The following is a 22,837-nucleotide window of genomic DNA, read 5'->3' as shown; positions in this document are numbered from 1 at the left end:
ATCTTAGCTTCGTTTTAGTTGACACTGGCCCCCAATCTTCTGTTGACACTGCCCCGCGGGTTCTGGTTTGGGATTAGCGGGCACGCCAACGAGAAACCTAGAATGTCACCAAGAGCGCCGCTATCTGTGACTCGTCTGATGCCCAAAGAGGAGGTCTATTGACGTTACATTGCCAATTTATAGTCTGTAATATTTAAGGCACATCAATCATTCTTATTCTATACTATAATACCTGGACAAACATTTTGACCGAACTAGAGAAAGAGAACCATGGTCGAAACCACAGTGATCCAGTCCGAACGGCTCTTTCCCAGCATCAAACCCATAGAAAGGGCAGTGCCTCTGTCGCTGCTAGATGCAACGACCGCCGACTTTTCTTCAACAACTGCTATTTGGCTATTCGAACGGCCTGACGGGGTCCTAGAGGATGAATTCGACCTGTTTGACCACTTTCGCCGGTCTCTGCATGCCACTTTGAATCACTACCCGCAGTGGACTGGGCTCCTCAAAAGCATCACGACACTCGATTCAGCTAGACTAGAGAAAGAAACCCTTCGGTTTCCACAGCATGCTCGTCGCTTTGGCCGAGTATATGCCCACTATGGGTCGCCACAGGATCCTGGGGTCGAGTTCATCACCGCAACTTCCACCGCAACTATTGAAACACTATGTCCCGCATCAAGAACGAAAGAGGAACCGCTTTTTGATCGCCAGAAAGTACGACTCGACAGCCTCATTCCTTCCGGTCGTTTGGCTAGTGCAATCACAGCTGTCAAAAAAGATGCAGCGGGTGTTTTGCCACCGGTGTTTGTCATTCAGTTGACAAAGACGGCCTGCGGTGGTTTTGCACTAGGTGCTAAAATTGCGCACCCTCTCGCCGATATACAATCACTTGCTTACTTTGTCAAGGATTGGGCAAAGATCAGTCGCTGGCACTTGGGGGGTTCAAGTGGTCTTAAGCCCATCGTTCAACCAATTTTTGAGCCAGAGCGGCTCGACTCGATGGCTATAGGAAATATTAATGGAGAGGATGCTAATCCAGAAGCACTCGAGAGAATCAAAAGCCTTCCTTTGCATCGCTATGACTGGTGGGCAGCACCAGCTCAATGTCCCTGGCCCCAAGAGATCCCAGAACCATTCCGAGATCAAAATTTAGCACTCGTCGGCAAGGCGATGCCATGGACGGAATGGGATTTCGCCGCCCCGTCTCACATTACACTGTCCATCTGACTCGTGATCAGGTCGAGACCATCTGGAACAAAATTTCGAATGGAGACCCCAAAAATCCGACGGCCGAGCGAATCAGCCGACACGATGCTGTCCTGGCTCACATTTGGTCGTGTATCACCCGTGCTCGAAAGCAACAAGAAGATACCGGCCTAGTCCATTGCAATCTGACCTATGGCACACGTCCGGCTCTCCATTTTGGCGACGACTTCATCGGATCACCCACCATGAACATCAACATCGAGATGAGTGGAAAGGAGCTAGCTTCCGCAGAAATAGCCGAAGAACAGAGAACCAGAGACGTTGCGCAATGCATTCGTAAAACGATTAGCCAAATGAGCCAGCCTGGCGCAATCGGCGCGCACCTTCACAGTGTGGCATTTGAAAAGGCTCCTCAGCGTATCTGGCAGGCATTTCTGGGGTCTCGACACCTTATTGTGACTAGTTGGGCGCGAGTTGGTATTTACGATGTGGATTTCGGGCTCAACACTCCGATTCGGTTTGCCGAGGGAGTGATTCCGGATTTGGATGGGGATGTCTTGATTAAAGATGCACCGCCTTTGGACCGAATGAAGAAATCCTCGGATCGAAGTGCTTGGACGGATGATGGGGTTGATGTCTCGATTCACATCCGGGCCGAAGATATGGATCGCTTGATCCGGGATCCACTCCTCCTACCATGATGAAGGATGGAGTACTGTATAGCTAGTATCTATGAAGTAGTACATAAGTGCGATGCCCAAAATTGATCCAGATTCTGCCAGAGCCAGAGCCTGTCGCTTCTGGTGTCAAAGCGTGGGTGCAACATTCCAAGATTCTAACCTGATGCGGCGATGCCACATTCCAATCCCTGCAAGGGCCGGAGAATAAGCTGTGGGAGTATAGTATGGACTTGGCAAGATAAGGTTCTGTCCGGCAAGATCGAGGCGTCTGCACGTCCGAAGTAAAAAGATCAATCAGTATATCGTACATAACTACATACATGTATAATGTGTTTACAGAGTAAAAGTGTCAAACGTAGTGGCGACATCCGCCAAGATTGAAAATTTGCATTGGGAAACACTGTGACTTTGGACTCCCGCGTTCCCCGCAAAGTCATTCTGTCTAGTCAGACTAGTCTCTTCTTTTACGGATCCGAGTACGGAGTACCCGGAGTGGAGTTTTTTTAGAGTAGAAAAAGTTTGCATTGACAAAGAAACTTTGGTCACCCCCTGAGTTGTGCTCGCGTGTGCGAATGTTCCCACGTCCCTGGTGGGTACTCTACGCCATTCTTTTTTTTCCCTCGACTCTTTTCCTCTCTTCTCCGCCCACCTCCGAGGCTGGTCCACACTCTCGACTTGAAAACACCCTCCTTCCTGCCTCCCAACGCCTCAATTCCTCAATTGGCTCGGATCCAGCATGGCTGACTCCAAAGCCCACGATGCCATTGCCCCGGCGGACGACTACCCCTCCACCGACGGCCCTGAATCAGACAATGCCATGGCAAAAATTATCCAGAAAGCCCGGGCGGCCACGGAGAAGGAACGAAAGATGGGTATCTGGAAGGGCATAAAGATTTATCCCAAGGCTGTTGCGTGGAGTATCCTTATTTCGACCTGCATTGCTATGGAGGGGTACGATATCAGCTTGGTGAACAATTTCTATGCTTTTCCTCAATTCAATCGCAAATACGGCGAGCTTCAGGGTGATGGGTCATACCAGGTGCCAGCACGGGTAAGTCATGCATATATTTCCTGTTCTGTTCTGTTCTGTTCTTTTCGGCTTTCAACCATTTTGCTACGCCGAGGACATGGCGGGAGATGGGCCCACCATGGGAACACCCAAAGTGAGGAACTTGAATGCTAACAGGAATTTCTACAGTGGCAATCCGGATTGAGCAACGGTGCCTACGTCGGCGAAATCATCGGTCTATTCATCAACGGTTACGCCTCGGAACGATTTGGATACCGGTACACCCTTATGGCTTGTCTGGTATTGGTGACTGCATGGACGGCAATCTTTTTCACGGCCCAGAACGTGCAGTCTCTACTAGCAGCAGAGATCCTGTGCGGTATTCCCTGGGGTGTGTTCCAGACGTTGACTATCACCTATGCCTCGGAGGTCTGCCCGGTCTCTCTGCGAGGTTATCTGACCACATACGTCAACTTCTGCTGGGGACTGGGTCAGCTCATTGGAATCGGTGTGATTAAGGGTATGCTCAATCGTAATGATGAGTGGGCATACCGTATCCCCTACGGACTGCAGTGGATGTGGCCTCTGCCTCTCTTCATTGCAATCACGTTAGCACCTGAGTCACCTTGGTGGTTGGTTCGTCGAGGACGTACCGATGATGCGAAGCGGTCATTGGAACGGTTGACGAACAAGGAACTCCAGGACGATTTCGATGCGGACGAGACGATTGCCATGATGGTGCATACGACTGCCCTCGAGGCCAAGATCACCAGCGGAGCGAGTTACTTGGATTGCTTCCGGGGTACCGATCGGCGCCGAACGGAGATCGTCTGTATGGTCTGGGCGATCCAAAACCTGAGCGGAAACTCGTTCTCCAACTACTCGACGTATTTCCTTGAACAAGCTGGACTCAGCTCCTCTAACTCCTACTCCTTCGCAATGGGACAGTACGGTATCAACATGGTTGGTGTTTTTGGCGCCTGGTTCTTGATGACTCTCGGTATTGGCAGACGAACACTTTGTCTGTATGGCTTGTGCGGACTCTGCGCCATGTTGTTGATCATGGGTTTCCTTGGACTTGTACCTGATTCGCACCGCGACCAGGCTTCGCTTGCCACCGGCTCTCTGATGCTATGCTGGGCCCTGTTCTACCAACTTACCGTCGGAACTGTCTGTTACTCGATTGTGGCCGAAATGTCAACTCGTCGGCTACAGATCAAGACCGTCGTTCTCGGTCGTTGTCTGTACAACATTGTCGCCGTTGTCTGTGGTGTCCTCACGCCCTATATGCTCAACCCCACCGCTTGGGACTGGGGAAATTATACGGGTTTCTTCTGGGGTGGTATCTGCTTCCTGTGTATCATCTACACGTACTTCCGCGTGCCCGAGCCCATGGGCCGTTCGTTTGCCGAGTTGGATATGCTCTTTGAGCAGAAGACCAGTGCTCGCAAGTTTGCCGATACGGAGGTGGATGTTTTTGGCGAGAACATCGAGACCGAGGTCATCGACAACTACGCGGATCAGAAGAATGCACCCCGGACCGAGCCTGGTGAGGCCGAAAAGAATGCCTCGATTTAATACGGTGCACGCCGATGAGTTCCACGTTTATGACCCGCCGCAGCGTATCCATTCAAGTTTCTCGCCTTAGATGTAAATAATCATATAGAACTATATTTCTACTACATAGATGTTACTAATTGAATCAATAATAATATATACAATTCCATTGTCCTAGTCCCGCAATCCACCTTTGACAGCGAGTGTCAGTGTCCACCAAGCCGAGGCCGAGCCGCTGTCAGTGCGAACTTGGACCCAGTCAATCTCCCAAGAACCTTGGATATTTTCTCCCAACTTCCAAGAAAGACACTTTACATCCTCGACACATCGGGCCCCTCTTTCCTTCACTTCCGACTCGCTCAGCATTCAAATTTTTTCTTCAACGACGCGGGGTAGCGCCGGGTTCCACTCTTCTGCAGCGCGCAATGGACACGACCTTCATCACAATTCACGGTCAGTCTTGTCTTGGACGTACATCTCATATTGGCGAGGCACGCTGCGGGATTTGGGCTTTGGCTTATGATTTGACGAAAATACCGTATGCGTATAGCTGACATGCATTGCAGACCTCTCGCGCGACGCCTCGATTCTCTATGCCTCGGACAGCATCCACGTGGTGTTGGGCTACCAGCCGCATGAGGTGTTGAATCGATCTTGCTGGGATTACTTCCATCCGCAGGAACTATCTTTCGCGCGCAGTGTGCATGGGCGTGGTGTGCGATTGGACAAGGCTGCCGTGTTGAATTATTGTTCTATTCGACATCGGGATGGATCTTGGGTTGGGTGTGAGTGTGTGTTTACCGTTGTGTATGATGTGTTGATCGCGAGTACTACGGTCTATGGAAGGGGGAAGGGAACTCAGAGTAAGTTCAAGTTGCAGACGGCTTTCATGCTGAGCCTCATTTCTTTTCGTTTTTATCTTCTTTTCTTCTCTTTTCTTTTCTTCCTCCCGCTTTGCGTTTGCGTTGCTGCTGTGAATAAACCGTATTAACGCCATTTACAGAGCGCGCTGTCGACGCTCCTATCGTCCGCCAGCTCTTCGACTCCTCGCCTAATGATCCACGATATCACATGTTGACTTTTATATCCGATAAATTCTCACGGCGGCTGATAGAACCATTGCACGAGCCGCGCGCGGCTCTTTTTGTTAATCGCTTCACCCGTACTGCAACGATCATGTACGCGACCAGCGGGGTGCAAGACATTCTAGGCCTAAGCCCACGACAACTAGTTTCGAAGAGTTTCTTCTACTGCATTCAAGAAGAATGTTTGCGAGATGCAGTTCGGTGTCTTGAGGGCGCAAAAGCCAATGATTCGATTGCATATTTGCGCTTCTGGTTCCGCAATCCATTGCAAGAGGATAACTTGAACGCAGAGGGAGAGGCAGAGACGCCCGAGTACGATGGTTATACATCCGCCGGTGTAACTGCCGATTCGTCTGGCCACGCTTACCGTGACCATGTTGCTCCACCTCCCGTTGAACTAGAAGCTGTCGTTTCTTGTACATCGGATGGACTTGTTGTTATTCTTCGCCGTGCCCGAGCTCCCATCCCTGGTGGCCCTCTTCCCCGCAACCTGTCCCGGCTTATTCCAATGGACTCTTTGCGGCACCTTGGGCTTTGGAGCCTGTTCTTTCATATGGACCCACATCATATACTCAACCTGCGTCTTCGCACGGCATGACATACCCAGAAGACAAGAAGACTCTTTGCAGAGACGACTCCATGTCCAGTGTGGCGTCAGGATCAGCCTCAGCGTCAGGATCTGGATCTGGATCAGCCTCCGCCACAAACTCAGGCTCAGGATCTGGGTCTGGATATGGACCAAGTCGTGCATTCAGTTTTGCGAACCCTCAATTTCAGACAGACAAGCAGCAAAGTGCCCCCACAGGTCCCCATGCCAGCCAACTTATGGATACAATTCGCGATGTGGCGGTGTTTGCTTGGGGTATCGTGGGTATCAATCGCTCTTTGGAGCGATATAAATATGGGACCCCGTCGGGTGATGCGCAGCCCAAGGATGCTTTTATTGATGGTGCTTGAGAAAATGCCAGTGATGAGCAATGACTTGGCATTTGAACAATGTTGCATGCATTATGTTGAAGCTGAATGTATATGTGAAATGAATACTCTATCTTGACTGGTTATCTACGCTACATCATCCCATTACTATGAGCCCAAGGACAGCTTCGTTTGAATTCCAAGGTTGGTACCATTCAGCGGTGGATTTTATAGTAAATTCTAGAATACAAACGCCTTTTTGTCTCGCTACCTAGACGCCAGGCCCGACATACTCCGAAGTTGCAATGTGCAAGAAAGAAAAAGCCCATCCAAAGCATAGTAAGCTGCGTCACCCCACTGCTCTCTATTCATCGCTCATCCGGGTATCCTCGTCATCATCCTCGGCAGGCTGTTCGTCCTCCTCTGCGGCCTCCTCTTCTTCAACAGGAGGCTCGGGGGGGAGGGGGAAGAGTTTGTCCAAACTTGGGATCAATGTTGGCGCGGTGTACGGCACGCTTGTATACCTCCGACTCATCAGGATCACGAATAGTCACCTGCATCTGGTCGACCCTTTCTTCCTCGACCTGAGAAGCACCCGGAGCCAGACCAGCCTGGGCAATTGTGCGAGCACGCTCGGGCTTGAGACGGGTCTTTGCGACAATCGGATAATAAAACGCCGCGCGCTGCCTGTCATTACCGTCGCCGGAATTGAGCGAGATGGCGATATCGCTCAGCTTGTCATTGTTGATGACCTGGCCGCTTGTAGCGAAGGTACGAACTCGGTCGTAGCGGTGGTATTTGTTTCCGTCCGGTCCATCGTTGGTATAGAGCTCTTCATTATCGCGGTTCGGGTGGTTCAGGTTCATGCTTGTTCGGACGTTCTTCGCAGACTCGAGCTTTTCCGGAAGAAGTAGATCATAGTCCCACGGCACGGCGCCGGGGTCGGCGTACAGGTCCGGACCGGCCTTGTGGAGTGCCACTTTCGAGGCATGTTCCTGGCAGATGCGTTCCTCGGGAGCAATTGGGCGAAGAATAGCCACATCGAGGCGCTTATCACGTCTGCCTCCTGCGGTGGGAATTGGTGCTTTATCGAACTTGAATTGAAGGAAACCGCCCGGGTCGGTGAATCCTTGGAGATCGGGGAGAATTGGGAAGAAACCGACGGGCTTGAGTTTCGGGTTGTCGGGGTGAACGGGTTTGGCCCACGCATCGGTTTCCGTCTTTGTGGCAGGTAAACCACGGATGCTGCTCTCAGTATCCTCACCAGAGTGCTTGCTTTCGGGGTGTGCGATGTCGAATCCCTTTTGTATGTACTTCTTGATGTGTTTGGGATCATCCACTGATGTCTTCCCCTTCTTCGTCGAGCGTGCTTGCGGCCTGGCTGGGGCGCCAGTGGCCGTGGCCGCAGCGGCGCGGTCCACGGAGATATGTTGAGTGCGGCGAAGGAAACTGACATTCGTATTCTTCGGGGCAGGGTTTCGCAGTTGATCAAGGGTCATCAGGAGGGGGGAGATCAGCGGTATCGATGGTTTGTGGGTGCTCGGGGGCCATGATGGCTGTTATCCCATTAGTGATCTGATCTTCAAATCGGACTCGGACTTATGTTCAAGCATTCAATCACATACCACTCTCATCGCCTAAATGCAAGCCAGGAATACCGACAAGGTCAATGGGCATGCCACCCTCTGCGTCGACGTCGATATTGGGTTCTTCACGTCGAGCCAGGTTCGAGGCGAACCCCGGCGTCACAAAGCGACTGAGACCTTCATGCGGGATGTCGAGCAGCTTGGGGGGGCATATCTGGCGGAGGGAGGTCATTGCGGTAGCGCAAGGAGGCAATATACTCCTGATGAAAGCTCCCAGAGGACTGCGAGTCCTTGGACTTTGACATTGTGAGGTTCTGCGTATATTTTCGGCCCAGAGGGTCTGTGGTGAAGGGAGGAGAAGGCCTAGTCGCAATCAGCATTTGAGGACCGCGCGCAAAGAAAGATCGGAGAGAGCACATACCGCGTTGCGGAACAGATTAGGGAAGGTGAGCGGTGAGCAGAGACAGCCGTCAATGCAGGTGGACGCAGAACTTTTAGCAAACGACTTGTTCCCAAGAAGCTTTCAGTGACCTCCTCATGGCTGTATTCAACGGCAAAGCACAGCTATTTTGCCGGATATAACCGCCTCCACTCTCGGGATAGCATAGGTCACGTGTTACCATTCTGGTAGTATCAGGATTCAGGATGAAAGAAACTCTTCACGTAGGAGAGGTATATTTCCATTATTGACTAATGCTTTTGAATGAATCACACCATAGTTCTTGTACCATCAACTCCAATCATCCAGACCGACAAAAATTAAATGAAAATAAAGAAACACAGATCCCAAATCGCAAATTAGTATGCCCACATGCACTTGTAAGCCATCAAGCGTTGCCCTAAGCGGTCATACTCTAGTTTTCCAATCCAGCTATCATTAGTTCCACTTAGCTTGCCAAAGATACTGGCACCCTTCCAAACAACAACCTGCGGGTCTAGGTCTCTGGGCGGCACTCCAATCATGATTTCTTTGGCGAACCCTGGACGGAGGAGTTGTAGCCGTTCTTCCAGGAAGAGGTTAAGTCCACTCGTCAAACTACCGCCGCCAACAAGCATAATACCCCCGATGAAATCACGCATCTTCTTCTCATCGGAGCGGGCAGCATGAGCAATTGAGGTGAGGATTGCATTGTCCAAGGCGTACACCGGAAGAATATCGTCTCGGTGCTCCATCGCCTGGCGAGCAGGCTGTGTAGTCGGAGCAGCAACAGCAGGGGTATTGGCCCCAGCTGCCTGTGGAGTTGCCGCAACCTCAGGTGCCGGGGAACCAGCAACTGAAGAGTGAGGTGTAGCTTCTTGCTCCTGAACCCGGCCTAGTGGATTGGATGTCGCAGGACGGCTGGGAGTTGCTTGCACATCGGACGGCGCTGCCTGTGGTTCCGCATTGGCAGTTCCATTTGGTGGAAGTGCAGGCGCGAGAGCAGTCATGATCTCTGACTGGGCACTTGAAGTAGGATCATTGGCTTGGCCATCATAGATATCAACGGATCGTTCAATCAGGCGCCGTCGACCGTCGAGCTTGTGATCATTGTCAAATATGGTGGGCTCGAAGAATCCCATAGGTGCCAAGTGGACCTCGTCGAAAGCCCTGAATGTGTGTTTTTGGGTGTCTTCGCCAGACACGCGAAGGTGAAAGTCGAACACTTGAGGGGAAACATTCGCCTCGGTCATCGTGCAAAGGTTCTTCTTCAACTCTTCAGCCAGCAAGAAGTCGTAGCGTCTCCACAAGTTGATATCTGAGTAGGGGAAATGGTCGTGCAGCATCATCTTCACAAAGGCCTGAGTCACATCTTGCCCACCCATTTTCAGGTTCACTCTCGAATTTTCCACGCACATACCCTCCTCTACACAGCAGATTGATGTTTTCTGCGCTCCTATATCAACCACACAGGCGGAGGTGAAACCGGCACCAAAGGTCGCCGCCAGACTCTCTTGGATGAAACATACTCGGGCGAACGAAAACTCGCGCATCAACATCTCCAGTACCTGAGTGATGTAGGTCTTGTCGTACAAGTCGGGGATGACAAACACGCATGAATATTGAAGCCAGTCTTTCTTGGAAGTCAGACCCAATTGATTTTTGATCGCATCCTCGAGAATCAGCGAAATGTCCAAATAGAGCATCGTCTTGCTTTGATAGTCAGTTTCATTGCACCATCCATTGCGAATAGGCCAATAGAGTTTGTATCGGGGCTTTGAAGAGTCGGGAATTCTCAGTGCGTCTTGTCCGACAATGTATTCGGGTGGGGGGTTGGACAATTCAGTCCATTCGACACGCGAGGGGTCGTTATGCTCAGAGATTATTTCTGGCCTTTGCCTCCGGTTGTAGTTCACAACCATGTCCTTGGAATTGGGTAGCATACGTCGCTTATTCTGTCGCATGCGTACTTTGAGTTCTGATGACATCCTGTTGAAGTCAGCAGACCACTAGTTCTCGATTAGCGACGGGTCCAGTAGTCTTCTCTAGTCTGTAGTTCGTAGGACATACCTCAGGCCCAAATTGATTCTCTGGCTCCTCCTCGGTGCCATCCTCCCGTTTCATCCGCTTCGGCCTGGGCTCATCATGGTCTTCGCTTTCGCTTGTTTTTGACTTGCGGGCAATGACCATCGGTACGGTCTTTGGCAAAGCATCGCTTGAGAGACCGATGCGCAAATTCTGGCTTCCGATATGAATGACAATGACCTTAGAGCCCACGGTTTCCGCGGGTGTCTCATCCGCATCCTCCATGTTGGCATCGCCGTCCGCCTCCACCTCGGCCTCAGCCTCTGTCGCTTCAGGCTTAGCCATGGCGAGGGCACGGTCCCGATCCTTCGCGGTTTTGGTCATCTTGGTTCGCGCCTCTTCATTCTGGAGTCTGAATGCCAGGTTCTGGTCATCTCTCTTGAGGTAATCACTAAAGCGAGGAAGGCGCAATTAGCACTGTGAATCATCATGAAGCCTGCCCGGTTCCCGAGAATGAGGCCACTGGAAGGTCTTACGTGTAATAGTTCTTCTGGTTGATCGCCGGAATTTGAGGCCAGCTGGATAGGTCCATATTATTGTCTGTTCGCTCCAGGCCTAATGATTCGGTATCAGACACTCGTTTCGCAACTTGCTTTGCCGGGTCATGGGATCAATCTCGGGGCTTACCTTCATCCCGAAGGGCCTTTCCTGATTTCTTGCCCACCATTATGAAGGATGTGTATTCTCTGGCCAGTAGTTGAGTCGGTCAATTGGCAGCCGATGCCGAAGCGCGGGATGGATCTAGGGAGCGCGCAAGTCGGTTGTGTTGGACCGTCGATGCGGCGGACCAGCGGTCGGAGGAGTTGGGCCTGTCGGATAGGTGAGATTCGGTAGGAGGCAATTGAAAGAGTGTGTAGAATATCAGAGGAGACGCAGCGGGCAGGTGAGGAGGACCCGAACTTGCGCGGATTCGTGAGGAAGGCCATTCAACATCGCCGATTGACCGCCCACGCCCACCGCACCCGCACAGGCCGATCGCGCGCCTTCCAATGCGGTTGCCACCAATGAATCCCTCCTTTCATTCACCTACTCGCTCTTCTCCCTTCTCCCTCCTCTCCCTTCTACGACCTCCTTGGATTGTATCATAATCATCGCATCCTTGTCTGAATACCTTTCTGCTTCTCCGCCCCTCCTCGACACCTGTATCCACCCTTCTTCAGCCCCCCCCCCCCCCCGACTTTCCATACTTGCTGCTGAGAAATACCCAGCGACTCTTACTCCAATCTCCCCGCCACATACCACATACACACAATCATGGGAGCTTCATTATCGCGTCTGTGGTCTTTGGTGTGGGCCAAGAAGGAGATCCGAATCCTCATCCTGGGTCTCGTATGTGAAACCACTTCGGCGCGGCGAGAACATGCCCGCATGCAAGCATACAACCACAAAGCTGAAAGACTGACAAACTTTTTTGTCTCATATAGGATAATGCCGGAAAGACAACTCTTCTCTACAGGCTAAAGGTACAGCTCTGACATCGAATATGTTCCGCGTACCGAACGTGTTGGCAACTTGAAGTGCTAACGACTCGCGTCTCCAGATCGGCGAGGTGGTCACCACAATTCCCACTATCGGATTCAACGTCGAATCGGTCACATATCGGAATCTAAATTTGAATGTTTGGGTAGGTGATCTCTCCTTCATGACGATGCCGCATTTTCTGGGACACCCCCACTAATCGTCGTGGTCACAGGATCTCGGTGGTCAAACATCCATTCGCCCTTATTGGCGGTGCTACTATGCAAACACCGCTGCCGTCGTTTTCGTCATCGATTCTACAGATATTGAGCGCCTGGGAACCGCGGCAGATGAACTGGCAGCTATGTTAAACGAGGACGAGCTCCGTGAAGCGGCCCTACTAGTGTTTGCCAACAAGCAAGACCAGCCGGGTGCCAAGGGTGCGGGCGAGATCTCGGAGGCATTGAAACTGGGAGAGTTGCGCGATCGTAACTGGAGCATTGTCGCTTGCTCTGCCATTGATGGCAAGGGCGTCAATGAAGGCATGGACTGGCTGGTGGTATGTCGTTCTCTTCCCTTCCGTCTCCGTCTACGGTTCGGCCCGATCTTGCATACTAATCAGAATTTCTGCAGCAAACCATCTCAGCAGAGAACGCATGAAATGAAGCTTTGTTGTCGGGCTATAGATTTTGATCTTTGATATACCTTGTACCTCGAGTTTCCCACGCGACTTGAGGCCGTTACCTGCATTCGGGGGTGCTGAGTTGTTTCTTCCCTTCGTCTCTGTTTAGACCAGCAGAGTCCTTGTCTTATATTGCTACATGATTTTAAGTGTCAGCGCCTTACGGGGTTCTAAGAATAATAGTTTAATTGAACTGCTGTCGAGGCTCATACTTTGCTGGTCTGTGTTTTCCAATCGTGAATTTGGAGGCTTCCCGAATATCTAATCATAGAGTGTCGATTGGTTGATTGGTTGATCACGGCTATTTTCTCATCATAAATCATTATCGTCAATTGTTCAACGAGAACGTGCTGGGGATTTTTGTTCTTCTCGTCGCTATCTTGGTTTTCGCTCTGAGCAGCTCCTACTAGGTATACAACCACAAGCGACATGAACTTTTCACCCACATCAGCTGCAAGGGAACTTTGTGATAGCCAAGTTACCAGATTCCTAATCCTTGACTCCAAATATTTAATAGTCAAGGTGTCACCATTACACCATAGCTGAATCAACTTGACGCTTTAGTACATGCTATTCTTATTGGGCATGCCAAGTCTTCCAGACCAGTTTTGTATCTGAGTTGTAAGCGCATGTAACTCATGTTCGAAAGCGGGGTTGTACTAGTATAACATTTAACTTTAGGGTTATAATCTGCTGACTTTTTTTGACCTCCAAGACAAAGTCCCATGCTTCAAGTTTTTTACCTCCAGATATATCCTACATCAATACCCTTATTATAAAGGAACCTAATAAGAGCTCCAGTCCCCACCAAGAATGGTTCCCTGCTGGTGCTCCTTTCATGTTTGCTTGTCACCATTTGATCGGAAACTCAGTATATGATGGTCAGTTCAAGTCCATGATACATTTCTATCTTAAATTGTCCTGACGGTCTTGAATCCGTATGCAGGCGGCATCGATTATCTACATGATCAGGCATGGCGAAAAGCCAGATAATGGCGCTGATGGTCTCTCTGCTCAGGGGCTAGCAAGAGCGCAGCGCCTTCGTCAAGTTTTCGGATTGAACAGTGGATTTAATATTGGCTATATCATTGCCGAACATCCTAAGAAAGGTTTGGGCTACTCCTTCCACCTTTGATTCTCTTTTGAGACGGTCTCTCCCCACTACATAGCCCTCGCCTGTTGCAAATCGAATTTTCTGTGGATTGGGTCAAGCTAACGAACGCACCTAGATGGTTCTAGGAAACGCCCGTATGAAACTGTGCAACCTCTGGCCAACGATTTGGAGCATTTGGGTGTAGAATTCAACACAAAGGTTGATAAAGGCGATGCGGTAGGCGTCGCTAGGGTCGTAAAAAAGTTTAGCGGACCCGGGAACGTCCTTATTTGCTGGGAACATCATAACCTTTCCGATATCGCAAAAGCCATTGGCATAAGAGGATTTGCGGAGAGTAGTGGCATCTCTGGCGAGCTTCAATACCCAGGCTCACGTTTTGATCTTATTTGGGTCGCCCCGGCCCCTTACGATGAAATAACCGAAGTACTCAGCGAGGATAGTCTGGGTTAAAGCTGCCCCTAATGATCCGGAGGCAAAGACTGTTATAATCTGATATGAGATTTTCCATAAGTAAACATATTTTTGCCAAATTAAATCGACAAAATGTGGTATTTCTGATCATCTGTAGTAGTTTGAGAAAAGTTGAACTGAACTTCACGGATTAAATTTTTTTCAAATGGACAAGTCGAATCGAATTTGAGTACCTACTGTAACCAAAGAACTTTTCCTTCATCATCACACTTTTTGCCTGGTATCGCATCCCCCTATCCTTCCCTCCCAGTTCCGGAACTGTACACAGATTTAAACGACGCAAGGAGTCGTTACATACCTGGTTCCCAATTCTGCAGGCTTCATACAACCGAGATTCAGAGCTCAAGATATCATCACTTTCCCACCCTGCGTAACAAGGCTACCGATTGATGACATTTGAGCTGCCATCAGCTGTAGGTAAGCAAGGCTGAATCTTCAACAGATGCTAAGATCAGCTGAATTAATTTCATCAATTAATACTCTCTTTCAGAGCCTTCGTATGAGCAATATCAATGAGAATTCCAATATCCTCATCGGTCCTGAGGGCTTATCTCTTCCCATCACAGAGCACATTCATGCAACCGATGGACTTCTCGCGCTTGGTGGCCTCGGTGGTATTGTCGCCCTGAGAGGATTCGAGGGTCGATTCGAAGCGGTCGAGCACTTTAAAGAGAACCGGCTCAGATTTCCCGCTCATCAAGTCACATTTGACATGGGACCCGATAATGTCACAAAATTTGGAGCGTGGAAAGGATTGGCTTGGACATTAAGGATGACATTGATGAGTTCGAAAAGGGCTGATGGCAAGTTGGGCGTTGGGTGGACATGTCCTCGGAAGAGAGCCATTGCTAAAGATCAAACCTCAATACATGCATCAAGATTGCGATCGATCTTACGGGTAAAAAATTGAGTAATTAACTGCCATTAACGGTAAATCGCAATGAAAGATTAGCTTCCGTGGATCCCATGTGGTCAAGTATGGGGATGCATACATGATACTTCAATCTTCCATGGTTTACTAGACGTATGCGTCATAACTAGATCTTTGGTGAAATTCGGCCGCGTTGGGTTAGATAGAACGTTTTAACGTTGGGTCCACCAAATAAACCGCCTAAAATACGGGTCTAGGCCATGAAAGGCTAAAGTTTACCTTGAAGATGTATAGCTAACACAGGGCCATGCTTTACGAACATAAAACCCGGCCACGCGGACAAAAAGTGTCACCTCTCCCTTACTTTTCCCAAACAATTCTGGTTAGCTCTCATCATGACTCAACAACCATCCAAGCTGGCAAGCTACAAGCGCATCATACTTTGCGCTGATGGGACATGGCTGGCGTCTGACCAAGGCGACAATTCCGTGCCTTCGAACGTCGCGAAGGTCGCTCGAGCAATTGCGACCAGTGGCCCTGATGCTGATGGTACTATCGTGAAGCAGATCGTGTCGTACCATTCCGGTCTGGGAAGCGGAGACCTCCCGTTCCAGAAGGCCATATATGGTGAGCACCCAGCTCTTATTCGACAGTATGTTTTCTCTTGAACGAGTGTGGCTGATGTACTGCTTCTCTCATAGGCGGCATTGGCTGGGGTCTGGATGTCGACGTGTGCCAGATCTATGATTTCATTTCTAATAACTATGTGCCTGGTGACGAGTTGTTCTTCTTCGGCTTTTCGCGCGGTGCCTTCACCGTGCGCTCAGTCGCCGGCCTGGTCTGCGACGTCGGTGTCCTCTCTGCAGTGCACATGTCGCACTTCGCAGATATGTGGAAGGCCTACCGTGAGAATACGGATGGGGAGCCCTTCGAAAAGACAACATGGTATCAGCAGAATAAGGACAAGCTGCGCCTGACGGAAGATCTCAGGATCAAAGTTGTTGGGGTTTGGGACACCGTTGGAGCTCTGGTACGCGACGCCGGGCATGATTTTGCTCCCATGAGACTCACCTCATATTGCTAGGGAATACCTGAATGGCCTCTTGTGAAATTGGCAACAAAAGCTGGCATCGCAATCAACAAACAGGAGGCATTTCACAACACGAACTTAGCAAAAAGTGAGTGATCATCGTAAAAACGCTTATCCACCGGCTCTAAACAGCAAATACCATCAGATCTGGACTATGCCTTCCAAGCCCTTGCTATTGACGAAAGACGGATAACGTTCCCTCCTACCCTCTGGCACAAGACCCCTGATGCTCCGGCCAAGGATCTGCAGCAATGTTGGTTTCCCGGCGTCCATAGCAACATCGGTGGTCAAGCAGCAGATCCACGAACCGCCGGTGACCACGAAGAGATCGGCGACATCACATTGGCATGGATGGTAAACCTTTCCCTCCTTCTAACTGCGACACTTCTACGATTCAGATTGACTGACCACCCCGCGCAACCCAGATGGACAATCTCTCAGGCATGCTGACGTTTGAAGGGGCCGCGATCAACGAACTGATCAAGCAGCACCAAGACGCCCTGGCCGAGAACAACGCCCAAAATAACATCAAAAACGGCTGGGGCTGTGGGCCCATCGTTTCTAACTTCTCTGGGCTACAAGGCGCCTTCTTCGGTATTCTTGGGAAGCAAGACCGAACGCCGGGCAACTATCCACCGGTCGCTGGCGACGGAATTGGTGGTGCCACAAACGAGTATTTTCATCCGATCGTTCGGATTCGGAAGAGCATACTATCTAACTACAACCCGGCGTCACTGCACGGATATTCCTTCGAGGAGTCCGATGGCGAGGCTGGCTGGAGGTGGGTCAGAGAGGGCGTACCGGCAGTGCCCGAGTATGTGATGCGTCCGGAGAGGAAGATGAGTGTGATGAACGAGAAGGGATATAAGACTATGCCTAGTTTGTCAAGGTTACTATGTCCGACGGAGGTGCTAGCAGATCTCGATAGGGATACTGGTGTGCGACCTGAGTGATCGTGCATTGGGTGAATGAATGGCTTATGGAATAACTATTTTGTTGTTTGTACTTCGTTTGCAGGGCGGGAGGGGGTGCAGCTCAACGATATTTTTCGCGTGATATCTTGGATATAGTATCAACTAAAATATTGTAGAGGAAACGATACCAGGTAATGGTGTAGTCTTAAAAGACCACTATGAGTATACGACTCGTAGAATCTAGTAGAAATCCATAGCGGGGTCTATCTACAATATACTTTCATTACTACTAGTACTTACTACAGCATTTTTCACGGGGTAGCCGGGTGGTCTCGCATAATCAACGGGGCCTTGACGAGGGTTCTGGCGGGAGTGCTCCCATCGCGATATGTGGCAAAGGATCTACTTTTCTACTTGCAGGACCTGCCAGTCAGATAGAGATAACAATAGAAACTTGACAAAGGAGCAGAAATAGAAATCCAATTCATGCTCGAACTGATTCTTAGAGTCGACCACAGGGCTATTTATTCTGTGATACCTAGCTTGTTAATGGTACTTTTGGGGCCCTCCTGTTCTAGAGGTCTCTATCTGGTCAAAACTGGCCCGAACGACAAAAGTAAGGTGGACTTATCCTGTTCAATATTATACAGTTTAAAAAGACCTTTGTACTATTATATATTCTGTGACCCAAAATATTAAAGGGAGTTTTGTAAAGCCCGAGGCTGGCTAGCTCGAAGAGGAGAATCCGGATGCAAGTGGCTGCTGATTCAGTATTTTTTGTTTATGATTTTTTAGAGTAAATTGCTTTTGATCTGTAATTTGAATCAAGACACTGAAATATCTGAACATGAGGTGTGAATAACCAAATGTAGAAAAGATTGGTGGGCGTCCACTGGTAACTACTAGTATTACTTGCTATAGACCAAGGCGTAAGCGATTCTTTCCGGGGCTGTAAAGTGATCGGTGTTCATACCATTTCTTTGCCTCTTTACCGACTGGGGATCTCTGTTGTCCCCAAAACCACGGAGGAATTTGAGTAACAATGGATCCCGATGCATGCAGAAAACCAGCGAATGTGTCCCCTCTCGAAGGGTGTAATCTCTAGACGGCCTTGCCCAGAGCAACTTTCGCAACTGAGAAGAAGCACCCAACCCTGACTCAGTCTGAGGCCAATTGAGGATATAATACGAGAGCTAATCTTGGGATGAAGAATATAAGTTAATTTTAGGATTAAGAATAAGAGTAACAGCCGAAGGGGAAGAATCCACAACGCAAGGAACTCCTACACCCGATAGTCATCCCAGACAGTTCGAGCAAGTTCTCTCAAGTCTTCCGGGGAGAACTCAATGTCACTTTCTCGGGGGCAATCTGCCCTGCGGTTGAATAAGTCTTCAAACGAGATTCGGATAGGGTAGTTATTATCGACGACTAAACGGTCCGTAGTCTTTGTTATCCAAACTACCCCCTTACGGCAAATTCTGCCTCGGTCATCTCGATGCCATTGTTCGACGCGAATATTCGACTGCTGAATACGGACTGTGATGCAAGCATTCACATTGCCGTCTCTCGGGCTTAACCAAAATCTAACGTCCGACTGTAGCTTCTTTTCGGCCTCCGAGTACGCAACCTCTAAGGCTATTGTTGGTCGATCAGGCTGACCAGGCGCTCTGCGCTTCGGGCCCCATCCGTAGTCTGGCTCCTTTGCTCTTTTTTCCCCGTCACCCCATATCCTACTCCCCACGTATGTCTTGAGGGTGTTATTGAGGCCCATTGGTAGTATTGAACTCAGGATTATGTCGTGAAGTACTCCGCCAACGGAGCCATGGGGTACACTGGACATTTTGCTGAGCAATAGTCTCCCACTGAGGTCGATGGATGAAATGTTTGTTGATATATTAGGATTTTCGGGGTTAAGGATAGTATTAAAGGTATGAATATCGGTATCTTCACTGATCCGGAAGAGGAGGAACTCATGGGGGATATCAATTATAGTATTGAAATGAGTGGCTTGCGAGTTGATAATGTTCAAAAACTGGGATTCACTGCAAAGTGTGTATGTTTTGATCGATGGGAGTAGGTCCTCGAGGAAGCTACGACCTAGATACTCCAACTCATCGCAGTCTTCGTCTGTCGTCATTACAGCCATGATTTTTCAGCAATTTAGTCCAACAGACACTGGCGGGTAGTAAAGAAGGATGACAGGTTCAAGGCGTGGGGGAAAATCGATCAGGCTCAAGTTGAAAAGACCACTATCGGATCACGTGAAGACCAGTATACTAGTATATATGACTTCATGATGACTGTTTAGAGGAATCCGGCGGAATATATGCAGTGGATTATAGAGGCACCTGTTGGAGCCATTTCAATACAACCGGCAGTTAAAGCCGTAGCTGATTATATCCTTGGCATTTGTAGGCAATAGTCATCAAGCACATGGGTGGAAAATCATATCGCCTGCCACACTGGGTATTGTCAACAGCCGAATATCGGGAGATCTGACTGGTAAAAATAATGTCGTCATTTTTACCAGTCAATTAACTGGGGTGATATGTTTGCGAATATGCACTATCAACCTACAAACAACAGGCGAGGATAACCATTGATGTTGCTCATGCTTTGGATCAATTAGCACGGCCCCATTGCCCAGCAAGTGGCTCTTGTTATTTCTTGGTGTTACATGTACGGATACGGTCCAAACTATGAATTATTGGGAAACTTGGGTGAGCTTATAATAGAATAAGTCTGTTATAGGAAAGGTTACCTCACAATAAACAGTGATTAATCTATTAGTAATCAAAGCTAAGCAAAGTAACCTTGGAACCTTGGAAGATGATACACAAGTAGAAGTCACTAGTAACAAGCAAGAAATATATTATGGGAATGGCTTTGGATCTGAAGATACACATAAATCAACAATACTCTAGGGCTTAATTCTCCGAAATGGTTCTTCCTCTACACAAGGATTTCGATATTCTCGAGAATAAGTAAAGATCTTGAGAAATTACAATATGCAATCTAACAATTGCGTACGTTCCAAGGTCGCCGGTTTCTCCACTGGTACCATTAGTAAGGAAGTGAGTCAAATCAGGGTACTTCGATCAGGCTCAGTGAGTGATCAGTTTGACTATATAATCATCACTGATCAGTTGAGGCTAGTCAGGGGCGTGCTCAATTCTACTCAGATAGTTAAAGCGGCGAGAGGGTGAGCACTAGAATAGAAATGGAAAGCTAAGAATTGCCAGATATTTTCTGGGATATATGCGAAACATGCCGTAGTGCTATTGAAGACTTGATTAATATATTGTACATAGTAAGTATCACGGTCCAGGAAACTTCGCAAAAGTCTATATCCTCCATGTACTATGTGTTATTCTTTTTAGTATTTACCGTGTTTCACGGCCTTGGTTGTTGGCGGTTGCTGGAAAACTCAATTTGTAAGGATGGCCGATGACCTTGCGGTTTACATGCCAAGCTAATAAATAGCTTGGGAATTGACCGAAAGAGCTTAACTGGCTATCGTGCTGTCGACGCCAGTTCGTTCCAAACTTCACGGTAATGTAATGAGGTCACAAGAAGGTCACAAAGACAACTCCCAAAGTCATCTGGGTCGATCATTCGTATCTGCATAGAGAGCCAAGACGACAACTCTGTCAGGTTTCTTTGACCGGATTCTGTGCTATATGAACCCTTTTTAGGTTTCAAAATCGGAACCTGGATGGTCTAGAGCAGGTAGAGATTAGCCTCCCTCCCACCTCTACCGAGTTTGAGTTTTGATCAATCCAAATTGGTTATGAAATATCCCGTCACAACAATGCTAACAAACACAAAATGGCACTAGACTTGCTCAGTCTTCCGAGGAGAAAGTGGGCAGAGCCTATAAACTGGTCGAAGCAAAGCCTATGCCGTTTTTCGTCATACAAATATTGGACATGATGGAATATCCAGGAAAGATTTACGCGCCAAGAAATGGTCCTCGTGTGACCAGTCGGGCAAATGAGATCTCCTAAACGTCGTTATTGGGTTACTATCCTTATGACGACAAGAATGATACCCGTGTCTATAAAGCAGGGTCTGTCGCGCCTTTTGAGCTTCTAATCACCTTCAAAGTAACTGCGAGTTGCTTCAATTCGGATCGTATTCTCTTATATTCCACACACAATGCCTATCCCCCACTACGGCGTCTGGGTTGGCCAGCCGACCAGATATACCGCCCAGAGGGCGAGGGAGGACCCTAAGTCTCCGCATATCCATCTTAAGTTCACCGATGGTTCCTCGAGGGAGTTCGAAGCTGCTATCAACGTCAAGTCGATCGATAAAGATTCTCGTCTCGTATTTTGGCTGCCGGATAACCTGTCCCATTCCATAACCGAGCAACTTTCAAAGCTAGACGAAGGCTTTCACCTAGCCCAGTCGTCAAGTCCAAATGACGTTAGTAAAAGCAAGAGCCAAGGTCACCACCGTAACCGACACCACCAGGTTAGACGACAGGAATCCGATCTACGAGGTCTAGACTTCATTCGCACGGACGGTCTTATTAACATCAAGTCCGGACTGGTCTTGCAGCACGACATCCCAGGCGAGAACAATGACATTTTGGATAAGATGGAACCTATCCTCCAGAAAGCGATCGACAACTCAGCTACCTCATATATCTTTGGGTCGTCGTTCGGGTCAGGTATCCATGATGTTCACATGAATCAGGGCAGTTTGCCTAGATTTGATAATGGAATCTACGAAGATGGGGCCTTGTTGTTCCAGTACGGTGATGGACACTGGGAAGCAGTGTTTTTGGCCTTTGCATCGCAGAGGATTCCAACCAATTCCTCCGGCGAACCAGAGCGGGACAGTGAAACATTGGCAGATATTCTTGGGCAGTAAATGCCACAAAAAGCATTGATATGATAGTACACGAGTATGTTTTAAGTTAATTAAATTGATATTGATATTTTACGCGTCACGCATATCGGTTGGGGACTTTCCATAAATATTTCGAGCGGACAGGTCAAAATTACAGCGTACTTTATTGTAACAAGACAGGAACTCACTGAGTCAATCAACGTATACATTCTTGTCAGTTTGAGAATACAACCAAATCTGATGTTATCCTATTTGTTCGTTATATTAGAAGGCCACAGAACTTGCCTCTAGATTGGTCCAAATCATTGCGTCGTGACGATATGTACCAAGCATTCAAAGTCTTCTTTCCACAGTTGTAAAAGTGCAAATGACGCCTGCACTTAGGGTGAGTGTTTTAAATATTATATTTAGTCTATCGCAAAGTGCCATGGTCTATAGTACCCCTCCCACTGGCAGATAGACGGGCGCTGTTTGCGGATAATAAGCGGGGGTCCGCGTGGGAAGGAGGTATATACCGTTGTTAATTTAACTTTAAAAATTCAAGGTTACTTCATTCTTGGCATAGAAAAAACACGAGCTATGCTTGTGGTAAAAGGTAGATAAAGTCAGTGCCTAGATGCCAGTGGCCAAAGCTTATTTTGGTTTGCGCAGGCTTACCTAGGTATCCTGTCGTGCCAGACACAATCAGGTCTCCTGATACGCATGGAAACCACGCAGCACGCCATCCTAGTACAAGGTGCTAATGAGGTGAGGTCAACAGTAACACTCTTGTTCCACATAGCATTATAATATTGTCTGTACATATTCTGAAACGATCAATCCTCATGGATACGAGC

The 22,837-nt window shown here is 48.8% G+C and overlaps 12 protein-coding genes across 12 annotated transcripts; 9 read left to right on the top strand and 3 right to left on the bottom strand.

Moving 5' to 3' along the window:
* Window positions 1-270: 270 nt before the first annotated feature.
* Window positions 271-1,910, top strand: N7481_011384 (transferase family protein; the record flags this gene model as incomplete). Its single annotated transcript, XM_057270603.1, has 2 exons — window positions 271-1,088; window positions 1,157-1,910. The coding sequence occupies 2 exons, from the start codon at window positions 271-273 to the stop codon at window positions 1,908-1,910; spliced, it is 1,572 nt and encodes a 523-aa protein (XP_057117777.1).
* A 715-nt stretch (window positions 1,911-2,625) lies between these two features.
* N7481_011383 (putative MFS alpha-glucoside transporter) lies at window positions 2,626-4,476 on the top strand (the record flags this gene model as incomplete). Its single annotated transcript, XM_057270602.1, has 2 exons — window positions 2,626-2,940; window positions 3,088-4,476. 2 exons carry the CDS (start codon window positions 2,626-2,628, stop codon window positions 4,474-4,476), a joined length of 1,704 nt encoding a protein of 567 aa, XP_057117776.1.
* A 404-nt stretch (window positions 4,477-4,880) lies between these two features.
* On the top strand, window positions 4,881-6,138 carry N7481_011382 (PAS domain-containing protein; the record flags this gene model as incomplete). Its single annotated transcript, XM_057270601.1, has 3 exons — window positions 4,881-4,908; window positions 5,022-5,318; window positions 5,459-6,138. 3 exons carry the CDS (start codon window positions 4,881-4,883, stop codon window positions 6,136-6,138), a joined length of 1,005 nt encoding a protein of 334 aa, XP_057117775.1.
* Window positions 6,139-6,179: 41 nt separating this feature from the next.
* On the top strand, window positions 6,180-6,497 carry N7481_011381 (uncharacterized protein; the record flags this gene model as incomplete). Its single annotated transcript, XM_057270600.1, has 1 exon — window positions 6,180-6,497. The coding sequence occupies one exon, from the start codon at window positions 6,180-6,182 to the stop codon at window positions 6,495-6,497; it is 318 nt and encodes a 105-aa protein (XP_057117774.1).
* A 322-nt stretch (window positions 6,498-6,819) lies between these two features.
* N7481_011380 (uncharacterized protein) lies at window positions 6,820-8,273 on the bottom strand (the record flags this gene model as incomplete). Its single annotated transcript, XM_057270599.1, has 3 exons — window positions 6,820-6,906; window positions 6,965-8,011; window positions 8,118-8,273. 3 exons carry the CDS (start codon window positions 8,271-8,273, stop codon window positions 6,820-6,822), a joined length of 1,290 nt encoding a protein of 429 aa, XP_057117773.1.
* Window positions 8,274-8,839: 566 nt separating this feature from the next.
* On the bottom strand, window positions 8,840-11,211 carry N7481_011379 (putative chromatin remodeling complex subunit (Arp8); the record flags this gene model as incomplete). Its single annotated transcript, XM_057270598.1, has 4 exons — window positions 8,840-10,468; window positions 10,530-10,935; window positions 11,021-11,099; window positions 11,172-11,211. The coding sequence occupies 4 exons, from the start codon at window positions 11,209-11,211 to the stop codon at window positions 8,840-8,842; spliced, it is 2,154 nt and encodes a 717-aa protein (XP_057117772.1).
* A 587-nt stretch (window positions 11,212-11,798) lies between these two features.
* Window positions 11,799-12,561, top strand: N7481_011378 (ADP-ribosylation factor family protein; the record flags this gene model as incomplete). The annotated part of the gene is made up of 4 exons (XM_057270597.1): window positions 11,799-11,873; window positions 11,969-12,007; window positions 12,085-12,168; window positions 12,238-12,561. Coding segments are annotated over 4 exons (522 nt in total), but the record flags the coding sequence as incomplete, so codon positions are not given.
* Window positions 12,562-13,624: 1,063 nt separating this feature from the next.
* N7481_011377 (uncharacterized protein) lies at window positions 13,625-14,248 on the top strand (the record flags this gene model as incomplete). The annotated part of the gene is made up of 2 exons (XM_057270596.1): window positions 13,625-13,793; window positions 13,914-14,248. The coding sequence occupies 2 exons, from the start codon at window positions 13,625-13,627 to the stop codon at window positions 14,246-14,248; spliced, it is 504 nt and encodes a 167-aa protein (XP_057117770.1).
* Window positions 14,249-14,658: 410 nt separating this feature from the next.
* N7481_011376 (uncharacterized protein) lies at window positions 14,659-15,179 on the top strand (the record flags this gene model as incomplete). The annotated part of the gene is made up of 2 exons (XM_057270595.1): window positions 14,659-14,682; window positions 14,760-15,179. 2 exons carry the CDS (start codon window positions 14,659-14,661, stop codon window positions 15,177-15,179), a joined length of 444 nt encoding a protein of 147 aa, XP_057117769.1.
* A 356-nt stretch (window positions 15,180-15,535) lies between these two features.
* Window positions 15,536-17,183, top strand: N7481_011375 (T6SS phospholipase effector Tle1-like catalytic domain-containing protein; the record flags this gene model as incomplete). The annotated part of the gene is made up of 5 exons (XM_057270594.1): window positions 15,536-15,767; window positions 15,842-16,170; window positions 16,225-16,318; window positions 16,376-16,584; window positions 16,656-17,183. 5 exons carry the CDS (start codon window positions 15,536-15,538, stop codon window positions 17,181-17,183), a joined length of 1,392 nt encoding a protein of 463 aa, XP_057117768.1.
* A 1,243-nt stretch (window positions 17,184-18,426) lies between these two features.
* Window positions 18,427-19,290, bottom strand: N7481_011374 (uncharacterized protein; the record flags this gene model as incomplete). The annotated part of the gene is made up of 1 exon (XM_057270593.1): window positions 18,427-19,290. The coding sequence occupies one exon, from the start codon at window positions 19,288-19,290 to the stop codon at window positions 18,427-18,429; it is 864 nt and encodes a 287-aa protein (XP_057117767.1).
* A 2,012-nt stretch (window positions 19,291-21,302) lies between these two features.
* On the top strand, window positions 21,303-22,022 carry N7481_011373 (uncharacterized protein; the record flags this gene model as incomplete). Its single annotated transcript, XM_057270592.1, has 1 exon — window positions 21,303-22,022. One exon carries the CDS (start codon window positions 21,303-21,305, stop codon window positions 22,020-22,022), a length of 720 nt encoding a protein of 239 aa, XP_057117766.1.
* Between the last annotated feature and the right edge of the window lie 815 nt (window positions 22,023-22,837).

Source organism: Penicillium waksmanii, assembly GCF_028829765.1.
Source record: "Penicillium waksmanii strain IBT 27052 chromosome Unknown utg000009l:1.0-4314994.0:1.0-4318279.0, whole genome shotgun sequence".
Taxonomy (NCBI): Eukaryota; Fungi; Ascomycota; class Eurotiomycetes; order Eurotiales; family Aspergillaceae; genus Penicillium; species Penicillium waksmanii.
This window is presented reverse-complemented; position numbering and strand designations above follow the sequence as displayed.